The sequence below is a fragment of the Rhinolophus sinicus genome, linkage group LG02 (assembly GCF_036562045.2).
Source record: "Rhinolophus sinicus isolate RSC01 linkage group LG02, ASM3656204v1, whole genome shotgun sequence".
In the NCBI taxonomy this organism is placed as follows: domain Eukaryota; kingdom Metazoa; phylum Chordata; class Mammalia; order Chiroptera; family Rhinolophidae; genus Rhinolophus; species Rhinolophus sinicus.
The window spans coordinates 17,895,653-17,909,639 of record NC_133752.1 but is presented as its reverse complement, the minus strand read 5'-3'; the positions used below and the strand labels follow the sequence as shown (position 1 = coordinate 17,909,639).

The 13,987-nt window shown below is 36.8% G+C and overlaps 1 protein-coding gene across 3 annotated transcripts in view; it reads right to left on the bottom strand.

Moving 5' to 3' along the window:
• The window catches only part of STIM2 (stromal interaction molecule 2), a 143,364-nt gene that overhangs the window by 25,880 nt on the left and 103,497 nt on the right, over positions 1 to 13,987 (bottom strand). For all 3 annotated transcript variants that reach the window (XM_074322148.1, XM_019743898.2, XM_019743897.2), the window contains exons 4-5: positions 4,083 to 4,194; positions 436 to 551 (exon numbers count right to left, since the gene is read on the bottom strand). In XM_074322148.1, coding sequence (XP_074178249.1) covers positions 436 to 551; positions 4,083 to 4,194 — 228 coding nt within the window. The remainder of the gene's footprint in view (positions 1 to 435; positions 552 to 4,082; positions 4,195 to 13,987) is intronic.

Sequence of the window (13,987 nt, the reverse complement as noted above, 5' to 3'; positions counted from 1 at the left end):
AAAATTTCACAGTCTATATTTCAAGGACAAAAAATTTCACTCTATAGGGGAGGCCGGATGGCTCAGTTGGTTAGAGCATGAGCTTTCAACAACAAGGTTGCCGGTTCAATTCCCGCATGGGATGGTGGGCTGCGCCCCTGCAACTAAAGAATGAAAACAGCAACTGGACTTGGAGCTGAGCTGCGCCCTCCACAACTAGACTGAAGGATGATGACTTGGAGCTGATGGGCCTTGGAGAAACACACTTCCCCAATATCCCCCGCCCTCCAAAAAAATTCACTCTATAAATCTCTTAAGAAGTATTACATTTCTTTTACACCTAATAGATGATTCTTCTTAGTGGGCTACTACCTTTCTTACTTTTTCTTTCTTTAGATAACAAATATGATGTGATTAATCTTTTTTGCATCGTACTCTGGGAGGGAGAATACTAACGTGTTAGAGGTCCAAACAAAACCACATCCAGTGCCTTGAGCTGAAGTTTTTGTCTGTGACTCCGGTCGCTGATTTTCAACTGAGAGATCATAAAGGAAGTTTCATGCACTGCTATCCTGTTCATTGAAAAAATACAAACATATTAAATGCAAATATTTCTAGTATGTAAATTTAAATATTTGAGCAACATATTTAATACTTTACATATTAGTGATGGTTACTGTAAGAGTTCTTCCATGTGTGACAGAATAGTTTATTACATGTATCAAAAACCTTGTCAGTGAAAACACAGCTGTACAAACACTCCGGTATATTAATAATTTCGTTGCTAGATTGATATTTTTGTTTTCTAAGGTTATTTTATGCTATAACTTACTATGATTTAAAAATTTATAAAATTCAAAATATTTTATATAATTATAATTACCTTTGACATTTTACTATCATTTCACAAAGAACAAGAAAATTGTAAGTAATTTACTTAACATCAATAGCTGACTTTAAAAAATATTTCTCAATTTAGATCATGTTGCTTTTCTTTGAAAGTATCTATAAAGTCCCCATCTTTACATTATCATGTTTAAACTATTTAACAGTTAAACAAAGTCCACCAAAGTCATAAGTGGAAAGTAAGAAGTCATCACTGGTTGGGGGAGTAAATTGAAGGATTTATGTAATAAGAAATACTGAACCATTTTATTAGCAATGAAGAAAGCATGTAAGAGGCCAAAGGCACAGGTAAAATAAGGAAACAAAGTCACTTTGTTTTAGACTTCAAATCCAAGTAACCCAGTAGTCAACTAAGATTCCTTAACAACCAAGTATGATGCTAATAAAGATCTTAATAACACAAGTCTAACAATAATAATATAACTGTTAATAACAATGACAATAAAAACAAGCATGTACTATGTGCCGGATCCTGTGTCAAGGGCTTAATTAAAATAAAATAAAAAACACCTATTAATATATATAAAATTCCCATTTTATAGATGAAGAAACTAAGGTAGTAAGAGATTGAGTAACTTGCCCAAGTTACATAATTAGTAAAAAGGCAGAGATTCAAACTCAAGTATGTATGATTCCAATGACTCTATCTGAACCACTACATTTTATTTAGGGCACCTCTGAGTACAGAGAAGTTACAGGAACTCCTATAAAGCTTTAGAAAGTAAAGAACTCTAACTTTCTTTTTACAAAATGCCTTCCTTCATCTTCTCCACAAGTACCTCACATGACGCTCTAGTCACTCCTTTAACAGGACACTCATCAAATACCCTGAAGGCAAAAACTCTTATCTCTGCATCCCCACACCTAGCACGGTGTTTGGCAAAAGTAGATGCTTGATAAATGTCTGTATAATAGATGAAGGAATGCATGGATGGATGCATGAATAAATTCATAGCCACACTATCAACAGACTAAATTTAAGAAAGACAATGAGATGTAGTAAAAAGGAAACTATATAACAGAATTTTATGCAAAGTTCAACAGGAGCCCAGAGGTGGAAGTGATTCTACCTGAGTGGGTGAGGATGTCAGGGAAGTTCACACAGGTCTGAAAGGAATGAGGAGGCATGTATCAGGTGAAGAGAGCCTTTATACGCTCTGCTAATAAGAATTACAGAGTATAGAAAATACAGTAAAAGGCTTCCGATAACCATCGCAACTAATACAAAACTCACAGAATCTGGGCTACCTATTCCAGAGGTAACAATATTTTAATGTCACAGAAATTTGGAAACATAATGAATTGTTTTAAGCATGTGTACATCCGGAATGTGTAAAACTTTGTCTTATACATTCTTATATCTAAAATTACCCCACAAAAAAACTCTGTAACTTACATTGTTGTTTAAGTTCATTGATAATTGCTCCTTTAAATTGACTCACTAATTGCATTACCATGTAGAGAGGCTTGATGAAGGGTATTCCAGTTTTCTTTTCTCTACCACTCAAAAAGGCTCCAGGGGGCTGACCTGAATACTTCTACATTTATAACTTTTCTTCTGTAGGAACATGTTCACTATTTTTAAAACTTGACCTTGATTAACTGTGTGATATTATCTCAACAATTCTACCAGAATTTGAGGTATCTCTGATAACCTTTCCTTAATCAAAAGTGGCTACAACATTTATTGCCAAAACATAGAGCAGGCTGTTCATTTCATGTTGTTGTTATATAAAGAAACTTCCCAAAAGACAACATAAGAAAAATACTATGGGTTCCTCATGACCAAGGTAACATGCGTTAACTCGAAAAACCCTAATCCCATTTTAATGCTCCACTATCCTGTTCAGTTTTAACTTAGGAACCTGTCTTATTTAAAGGCAAGAACTCTATCTTATTTAATTTTTACTTCTTTCCAGAAGCTATTTGCACCATGAACATAAAAGACACTCAATACGTATTTGTTGAATTGATTCTTAGCCCCATAATTTCATCACTATAGTCATGTGTGCAGTAAAATCAGAAATACTGATGTTGCTGTTCAGATCACATTTACGGAAATATGAAAACTTTCAACTTGATCCGAAATACAAACTTCAAAGCAACGAAAGCCACTTGTTTAAATAGGATATGTAAGCAAATTGATTAGAAATACAATGAGCATTTCATCACATATAATTAGACAGTAAAAAGGGGATTAGAGTCTTTTTTGATATACTAAACAATCCAGAGAGGAGAGGAACATGAGTGATCTTGCAAGGGTCAAGTTCTGGTAGCAAATCACTGCCAATTTTAACACTTAAATCTAAAGATTATTTAGGTTAACTAATGAAGATATAGAAAATATAATTTAAAAAACTAGTAACAATTAACTCCAGACATCTAAAGAACAAATCAGCATCCTAAACTCTAGTATCAGATCTGCCTGGGTTCAAACACTGCCTTGGGCAAAATACTTAACTTGTTTCTGACTTCTTTTTTTAATCTGTAAAATGGAGCTAACACTTCATGTTAATCATGAAGCTTAAATGAGATAATGCAGAGTACCTCTATGTAATATATCATTTAAAATGATTAGTATTGTTTACATTTTGTTTATTAAACTTCATTTTTTTGAGGTTTAATTTACGGCCACTAATATTAAGTGGTTATTGTTGTTATTAAAAGACTACCCATTAAGAAGGATCTGTAAGTTAATCCATTCAAATAGCTCTTTTCATAAAGTTGGACTGTATCAAACGAATGTTTTTTGCTATATTTACAAGGTGGTCAGAGGTGGGCCCTCTGATGTTATCTAAAAAAGATATAGCTGGCCCACCTTCTAATTCTCAAAATTACTTTCCTTGGGTATAAATATTTTAAAGGGCCTGATTATTTTGAGAAGAAAAAGTGACTGAAACTTGTAAATTCATACCTTAAAAAAATTAAAGAATGGAGATACATATATATATATATATATATATATATATATATATATATATATATACACACACACATATACATATATATGTATACATACACATATATGTATATGTGTATATATATATATACATATACATACATATATATATATACACACACATACATATATATAATATTTCCTTTGAGCTCTTAGCTACAGAAGTAACTTGTAGATTTGGCATTGAAAAATAATTCTCCATGAGTGGAATGACTACATTTGGATAATAAAGACTCACCTGGGAAGTGTTGTCCCTTTGACATTATTGTCTCTAAAATTCTTCTCATATTGGGGTAGTTCAACAAATTCTAGCAACCACTGAAGCGTGTCCTCAAGGGTCCAATTATGAACTACAAGAGATAAAAAGGGAAAGCATATTTTATACAAATCTGCTTTTCAGAACTTATATATAAATTATATCTATCTATATGTATACACACATACAGATATATATAGATATAGAGAGATATAATTACTATACATTCAGAGGAACTAAAAATGTTAGATTGAATTTTTCAATTCGATTCAATCAACAGTAAGTACTAAAATGGTACTTAGCATTCTGTGAGAAACTAAAAACAATGGAGACAAACCTCGTACCCTTACAGGCTTATAATCTAGAACAGAGAAAACACCTAAGAGAGACAAAATATTATTAGCATGGTTAATTCTAAAATAAGCATCTATGCGAAGTTTGTACAGGATAAAATAACCCATTATATCCCTGGTTGTAGAAAACTTACCATCCTTTCATTTAGCCATCCACCCACATAATACTGTAAACCCTCTGAGTATCAGGTTCCATTTTAAGCACTGAGAATATGGTAGTAAACAAGATTAATGAAGTCCTTGCCCCGAAGGAACTTAAATTATTTTGAGAGTGGGGAGGGGCAATCTATAAAAAAAAGAAAAAAGGGGGGTCAGAAATTTCAGGTACTGATAACTCTCAAGAAAGAAAGGAAAGATGCCAGGGTAAGCCTCCGTGAGGACCTGTTACCTAAACTGAGACCTAAAAATTGCAAGAAGCCAACACTGTGACAATCTGGAGAAAAATATCCCAAACGGAGGGAAAAGCTAATGTAAAAAAGGCCTTAAGATAGGAATGAACTAGATGTATTTGAGACATAAGAAGAAAGCAGTCAGAGGGGTCCTAGGAGATTTTCAAAAATTCTCAGTATTTTTCTAATTTCAGTAAGGAGGAGGTAGGGAAAAGTAATCTCTGTTTCTAAAATCTTCAAAATGTGGAGAATGCATTATAGGAGACAAGACTGGAAACAAAAAGAAGAAGACTCTTCTTTACGTAACTGTCCAAGCCCTGTACTGTGGTGCTGCTGGGGAATCTGGTGACACGTGATCAGACTCAGGACACACGTAGTCTAGGGATAATGCTGCTAGATGGGCTGATGAACTACAGAGGGAGGTGTCATTCACTGAGATAGGAAAGAAGGGGGAGGAATAGACTGGGGAGGCAAGAAAGGGCAGGTGACAAAGATCCGAAGTTCTCTTTTTAGACATGTTACGTTGGAAGAATTTATTAGATATTTAAGTATAGATATACAGGAGCAGTCAGGTATACAGACCTGGAACTTAGTAAAGAGTGACATTTGGAATAGAGATATAAACCGGGAGTCATCAGCATACAGATGGTCTTCAGACTGAATGAAACCTCCCAGAAGAGTGAAGATACAGCTATTAACGGATTCTAGGGGACTGGCTCTGTCTACAGCATGAGAAAATGATAGCTAACATCTCTTCTCCTGGACAGATTTTGAGTTAAGCCCTTCATATGCATTTTTTTTCCCTTTAAGCCTTAAACAAACAAACAAACAAAAACCCAACAACAAGAAAACCGTCGGCACCAACATGATTATCTCCATTTTGGAGATGAGAAACTGAGAAGTTAGTAGGACCAAGATAGTAGCAAGACTGGATATGAACCCAGGCCAACTGATCTTAGGACCTTACTCTATGCTACTCTGAGAGCAATAATATTAAACAACAGCAGAGATATAAACAAGCAGTTAAACATGAGAAACAACTCAGACTCTTCTGCTTGAAGAGTATGAAGGACAATGACAGTTTATCCAAAGGTAAGGATACAAGTGTGCTTGAAAAATGAAGAGCTCCATAATATCTTCATTTAATTCGAGGGTTTGGGGAAACGAAGCACCTATATACCACAAAAAAGGTTAAAGAAAGTGAAGAAAACAAGTGAGCAATCAAACCAGACCTGGGAATCCATCTGGGTAAAAATAAATCTGAGAAAAGATCTTTCTGATAAACTGCAGAAAATTATGAATTCACTTTTGCAAAACCAATTTTTTACAATCTACCTTTTTCACTGAGTTCTTTAGTGAAAAATCTTCAATCATTAATTAAAAATTAACAAAAATTCACTTTAAAATTACATATGATAACTGATAATTTTATACTGAGACAAAGCTTTGACTACTTTTTACATTCACTCCTTCATGTGTTCCACCATAAGCTTGGACATGTGCCTGAGGCTGCTGTATCCATTTAGCCAAACAAAATATCAGCTAAAGGTTCAGGCCCTGGCTGCTTTCCACTGAAATTAATACAGTCAAAGTAGTCTTTTTACTTTTAAATTTCTTCCTATTCAAGATGAACTCCATTCAGAACTGGCCCTGTCTTGGCTGCCAAGAAACCGACAGTGCAGCTGCACCTCACACACCCACACAAAAACCTCAGCCAAGAAAACAGGATAAGATTCTCTCTGTCATTTCTAGGCTGTTCAACTGATCAACAGCAAAAGTCCCTGATGTAAACACTCAGGCTCATCAAAATATTCCCTCAATTCCCAATGGGCCAGGATAGAAAGAAAGTAAAATGAAATGGAAAAGAGTATCTATTACTCTGCCATCAAAAAGAATGAAACCTCGGGACCAGCCCGGTGGCCCAGGCGGTTAGAGCTCCATGCTCCTAACTCTGAAAGCTGCCGGTTCAATTACTGCATGGGCCAGTGGGCTCTCAACCACAAGGTTGCCAGTTCAACTCCTCGAGTCCCGCAAGGGATGGTGGGCTCCACCCCCTGCAACTAAGATTGAACACAGCACCTTGAGCTGAGCTGCCTTCCCGATGGCTCAGTTGGTTGGAGCGCATCCTCTCAACCACAAGGTTGCCGGTTCGACTCCCTCAAGGGATGGTGGGCTGCGACCCCTGCAACTAGCAACAGCAACTGGACCTGGAGCTGAGCTGCGCCCTCCACAACTAAGATTGAAAGGACAACAACTTGACTTGAAAAAAAGTCCTGGAAGTTCACACTGTTCCCCCAATAAAGTCCTGTTCCCCTTCCCCAATAAAATCTTTAAAAAAGAAAAAAAAAAAAAAGAATGAAACCTCACCATTTGCGACAACATGGATGGATCTCGAGGGTTAGTATTATGCTAAGTGAAGTAAGTCAGACTGAGAAAGACAAATACCATATGATTTCACTTATATGTGGAATCTAAAGTACAAAATAAACAAACAAAACAAATAGACCCATATATACAGTCAACAAACTAATAGTTCCTAGATGGCAGGGGGCTAGAGGACGGGGTGACAAAGATGAAGGGGTTGGGAAGTATCTGCAGGAGCCACCGTGATGTGGGGCGCAGTATGAGCCGTATAGTCAATGATACTGTAGAAACTGTGTGTGGTGTCAGATGGGTGCTGGACTTATCGCGGGATCACTTCACAAATTGTGTGGCTGTCTAAGCACTATGCAATACACCTGAAACTAATATAAAATAATACTGAATGTCAACTATAATTTTAAAAACAGTCACAGCAATATATAGTACAGCATAGGGAATATAGTCAATAATATTCTCATAACTATGTACAGTGTCAGGTGGGTAATAAGACTTATTGGGGTTATCACTTTGTGAGATATATAAATGTCTAATCACTGTGTTGTTTTGTACACCTAAAACTAAAAGGAAAAACAAAAACAAAAAACAAGAGTACATAGTATTACTCTACCTAGTAAATAGATCACTGTGGTTCTAACGTAATTTTCTTTGCAATGAATCTTTAAAACAACAAAATTCTAATATGAGCACACAGTTTACTTTAGGGGGCCGTTCACTTCTTGTGCTGTGTTTTCTTCAGTGATGCCTACTAAACACAAATACTTTCACTTCTCTTCTCACGACCAGGACTTGTATTTCGTATTAGCTTTTTCTGCTCCACATACACTGTGTCCTTGCTCCGGGCCTTCGCACATGCTGTTTCCTCAGTATGAGACCCTTTTCTCAATCCCTGTGATTCATCTTCACCTATTTATTTTATTGGGTCTTCATATCTCAGTCAAAACTTTGATTCCTCAGGGGAACCTTCCCAAACATTGCTATATGATCAGAAATCATTTTGTACTTTTTATGCATAGCATTTAATTAGTACATAATTATTTATTTGTATAATATACTATTTCAACATCTGTTTATTCCACTAAAGCATAAGCTTCTTGCTCACCATTCCATCCATAGCACTTAGTACACAAAATGTGTTCAACAAATTATGTGTTGTATCCTCTAGAACAAATGAAGTAGAACATGTGTAAATAACTAGTATGAAAATCTATTCTCACATTTTAGCAAGGAGACCCAAATAAACAGACATCTGTAGAAGTAGTTCTTGATGGCATCAAGTCACTCAGTTTAAGATTTATCCGGTTCCTTACTGCCTGTCTCACTGCTCTTTCACATGGGCTGCTGTTAAATAGCACTTCCACCAGAGGGTAGGCAGAGGATATGGTATTCCTTTTACAAACAAATTTCCCTACCTGCAAAGCTACAAAAATGCCAAAGCTACTGAAATACATTGTTGACTTACACTGTTTCCGCAATAACTTGTGGCCAACGCTATAGGTTCATGTCTCTGAGTGATTCGGGGCAATGTATTCCAAGACCAATAGAAAGACGTCTGGAAAGGAAAAAGGCCTGATTCTAGTCCCCGCTGTACCACTAACTCACTGACATCACAGCCGACATCACAGCCAGGTTATTTAACTGTGACTCCGTTTCTTCACACACAAAATAATGAAATTGATTTAGATAATCTTTAAAATTCATTCAAATTCTGTTTCTATGATTCCATTATAACAAACAGAATTGGTGTTTAAAACATTGCTGAACGGCCTAGAACAGTAGGTAACAGGATACTGAGAGGGAAAAGGTAACTTTAAGAACTTCCAGAAGAGCAACGAAAACTGCTGCTAACGTTTATAATGTTGTTTATTAAACACCAGGAGATTTGCAAACATCATTTCAAATAATCCTTGCAACAACCCTTTGAAGTAGGTACCTGTATCATTATATTGAACCTAAAAGTTTATGAAGGTGAAGTTCTTAATTAGATATAACCGATTAGTAAATGGTCCAACCAGGTTTCAGACCAAGTCTGTTTCCAGAGTTGTTAGCTACAGCACAGTAACACTGCGTCTTTAGAGTTAGGTAAGTGGTCTCGATAATCAAAGTAAGCACTGCAGGTAGACAGTTTATGCTTCGGTCATCCTTGCAGCCACATTTGCAGCTTTCTGAATGTACCATATTGTCCCATGCCACTCCTGCAACGTGGGATGATCTGCCCTCCTTCTTCTTCCTTACCAGGTTTGTTCTTCCTTAGTCTTTAAGACTCAGATCAGGAACTCCCCCCTCCAGTTTTCTCTATCCATCCATTTCCAGATTACAGCTGCTCCTCTTCATGCCTCTGATCACCTGTATGTATTTCTGCCCGAGGATTTATCACATACTCTAAATGTATTAGGTTGGTGCAAAAGTAATTGCAGTTTTTGTAATTATTAACCTTTTAAAGCTCAATCACTTATGCACCAACTTAATAACTGTTCATATCTGTCTTACATACTAGACAATGAGTTCCTAGAGGACAGGAATTTCTTTTACCTAATACAGTGATTATTAACACCATAATGCCACATCCTTTGATATATGATTTTACATTTTATTATAGCCTTTCACATACATTCCCATTTAACCACCACTCCCCAACCACATTTGAGAGAGAACCGTTACCTCTACAGTCTGTGCAGAGAACCTTGGCCAAGAGTCCCAGTAATCACACACGTGGTCACACATGTCTTGTAACTGGGAAAGCTACAATACGAACTCTATAATCTTCTGACTACAAGTTCAGTGCCAATATAGGTGGCTCTTGACTTGGAATAACTCACCGTTTAAAACTTGAAACAGTTTCTCTTAGAAACAAACCTTCCAGACATAGAGTACTAACAGTAATACACGAGTCAAACATTAGATGTGAGCAATCTGTCACAGGCAACCCCATGAATGGATTCAGGATTCCACAAGAGACATCAAGTGCACACTGTGGGCTGCTGAGAGCCTGGAGCTAGTAACACACCTCCAGTTCTTCATTACAGGGACGACTCTGATGACTTAAAAAAGGGCAAGACTGCAAAGAGCCAGGGGATTCAGAGCTGGAGCAGGGTTCAAGGGCAAAGGAGTCAGTGGGGGCAAGGGGCAGTGGGGACAGGATGGTGCGCAGAACCGAGTCTCCAGGAGATGAGCAGGTGTGAGGACGCAGGGTGCATGAGTGGGACACACGTTTATGGATCTTCACAGGAACTGAGGCAAGAAGAGGAGTCTCCTCTTCATTTTCCCTCCCTCTTGCTGCTATCAACAGGGCTATTTCTATCATAGGGAACAACGTTCCTGAGTCTGCACCAAAACCATGTCTTATTCTTCCCTTACTCCTTGTTACTGGCAGTAAAACACCTTATAAATACTTTGGACCAGCACTTGAAAAAGATGAAAACTGATAACTGGGCCTAAGGGGAGAAAGCTTTTAGGCAGCAACAGGGTCTGTAGGAAGGGAGAGAATACAGAGATAGGAAGGGATAGAAACAGCCAACACCCGAGAGGTAAGGAAACGAGCATTCCCGTGGTCACCGCAGCTACATCCTCCTTTGCTCAAACCAAGTTATCAGCATAAGAAACACTCCAACTGGAAGTGCTCTCTCCCTCCCCTGAATTTCTATAGTATCTACTATTAATATTTCTACCAAATGGCGTGTCATATGTGCTGCCTCATTTTGTAACTATTTGCATAATTACATCTTATGTTCCTACTGTATTGTAGCTTCCAGAAGACAGGCATCATGCAGCCCAACGTGAAGCTACCACTGAAGTATGAGCTGAGTGTACAACTGACTTTTTTCTTCCTTGAAGACAAGAACCTGCTTTGTGTTAATTGTCCACTTTTCCCTAGTTGTGTGAAAGACAAAACAATACTGTTTTCATGATATCTCATGTCAAAGCAACACTGGAAAATCCTTGACTCCAAAACAGGATCACAGGGACCTATGTAACATAATGGAGGTAGAAGGTGCCAATTTAGAGCTGTGTGTGTGAGAGTAGGAAGAGAGAAGAATCTGTGTGCTTCCAGTACAGCCCTGCCTGAAGCAAACATGATACACAAAAATCAGTGTGAAAGATAAACTTCGAAGATTAGAATATCCATGTTACTTGCTCCTTTCATCTATAAAAGGCCATCTTAAAAAACCCAATGTACTCAGTGCACTTATCCATATACTTGGATTAAGTTACAGGCCTAAAAATACAAACAGCTTAGTAAAGTACCACCATATAAGTTTTCATCTGTTATATCTCATATAAGTACATGCTGTCCTAAATCCCTTCAAATTTGTGAAAGCACCTAAAAATTGTGGGGAAAAACTACCTTGTAATTATAAAGCATTAGTGTGCATGTAGGGATATGTTAATAACAGCAGTAGTTAATGTTTTGTGAGTACTTGGCAATTTCCAGTAACTGTGTGAAATGCTTTACGTGAATTATCACATGAAATTGTTTCAACAACCCTATGAAACAGGTTTTTGAGGTAGTATTATCATCTTGGTTTGCAGATCAGGAAGCTGTGGCTCAGGGAGTATGAGCGGCTTGTCTAAATGCACACACCAAGTAAGTAGTGGAGACGGGTTTCAAAACTATGTCTGCTGACTTCAAAGCCCCAGCTCTTAACCATTAAGCTCCTTCTCTCCTTCCTCAGCATGCTCAGAAAACTTCAAAACACAGCCAAGTTCACCATCAGCTGTGTCAGACCGTGCGTATAACAGACACACCATTACATTAATTCTGCATTTCATAAGAGCTCTCCTACTCTTTAAAAACTGCTGCTCGTATATCATGAATTTATGAATAAAACAGCATTTATAATGTTCTTACAGTTAAGAAAGCAACTGGCATAACATGTATTTTAGAGAAATCAAAACCTGTGATATGGTAATACAGGACCACATAGTTAGATAAAGTACAATGAAACATACACTCACTACTTTCTATGAAAGCCTGAAAACATCTTTATAAGTATCAAAGGTCTGGTGGGAAATCAGGGAGGAGAAAGAATAAAGACTATTAACGAAAGTAACTGTGTTTAAAGTTGGCCATGTGAAGTGGTTACCGAAAGAAGTTCTGCACAGTGAAGATTTGCTGACAGACAAGTTAAAAACTATTTGCAGTTTGAAAGATATTTGAATTATTGGCATGTTTATATGAAGTACTGTATTCTAAAATATGGGTGCACGGCAGTTATTCACCACTTTTCTAAATTCAATTTCAACTGAGAATTTCAAGTTATAAAAGCCTCAGAAGTTTTCTTTACAGTGACAGACATAACTTATCACGGGAAAATGCAATTAACCTAAGTTTCAATATAGCAGGACTTGGATGAAAAGCAACTTTCAATGTAATATAAACATTTAAAAAAGTAACTTTAAAACATGAAAGATGAAAAAGTTTCAAGCCTTCTGCATTTCATCTTCGCTCAGTCAGTTTATAGACTTGGTGGTGTCACTTCTGAGTTGAGACTTTAGATGAGCAGCTGCTCAGCAGTCACGACAGGCTTATCTTTAGAACAGTGCCAGAATCTGTGAGCTCCTCGTCCGCACGCTGGTCAGCGCAGCTTGTCTTTGTAACGTGGACTAAATTTCTGTCTTTGTAACGTGTACTAAATTCCTGCTGTACGTTATTTGGACACCTAAAAGGCCCAGCCTGAACTTGGGAAAGTCCAGATATTAGGAGCTGTACCAAGGAGAACAAATACACACTTTCTTTACCTGTTACTATGCAAGAATTACATGAAATTTTTAGGCACACTAGGTAAATGCTGGTAACTGTCTGAACATTCAGAACTTAAAAACTACCAGGATGTTCTCTTCCCAACACTGGGACAATGGTCACTAAGGGAAGGCATCACTACTTTTTCTCTTGTAAACTACAATCTTATTATCATTAAACAGAGTGTACTATCAATACCTAGTTTTGTGAAGATGGTGAGAGACAACAAAGACGTATCTTAAAAACTGAAGTTGGAGAAACACTGAGTCTCAAAAGTGTATGACTGCTCAGAATGGTAAATGTCCTCTACAAATGTAAACTATTATCATAATAAAATATAGAATCAGAAATTTTTGTGATTAAGGAAATTCTAGAACTGCACTTTCTTTATAAATGATTCAACAAAACCAGTGGACTCAATGGCCATAAGGGAACTAGCTGTTTAATCAGTTAGTTCTCAATGTCTCATTATGTTATTGACGATATCACCTTAGGGACAGAGTGGCTGAATCTCTGGTTATTCATTCTTTCGTTTTACACTCAGCCCTCAGCCACTATCATCTTTTAAAACAAAACAAAACACTAAACCGAGAATAAAAAGAATTAGTTCACATTAAATGAAGGTAAGTTCTTTAAGGACAAATTTCTTATTCATTTCTATATTCCCAACACATTATATAATGCCAAAAACTATAGCAGGCATTGAACAAATGTGGAATGGCAGATATAACGTAGGAATTCAAATAATACATCAGTGACTGGATGACAAAATGATTCTATTAACCAAGGCTGCCAGAAAAATGCCACTTTCATTCACTCTTTTTAGTGGCATTTCTAGATAAAGAGACACACTCTTTCAAAAGTATGATTAAGCTTCATAAAACTGAGAGAATGTTGTTTTTCAAAGAATATGTTTAACAACAAAAATTCTACTTGTAAATTATAACTTCACAAAGATTTCCTTTAATTTTCTGCTATTAAAATTATCAAAAATGCTGTGTTTTTTTCTCTTGAAATTCAAAGTTT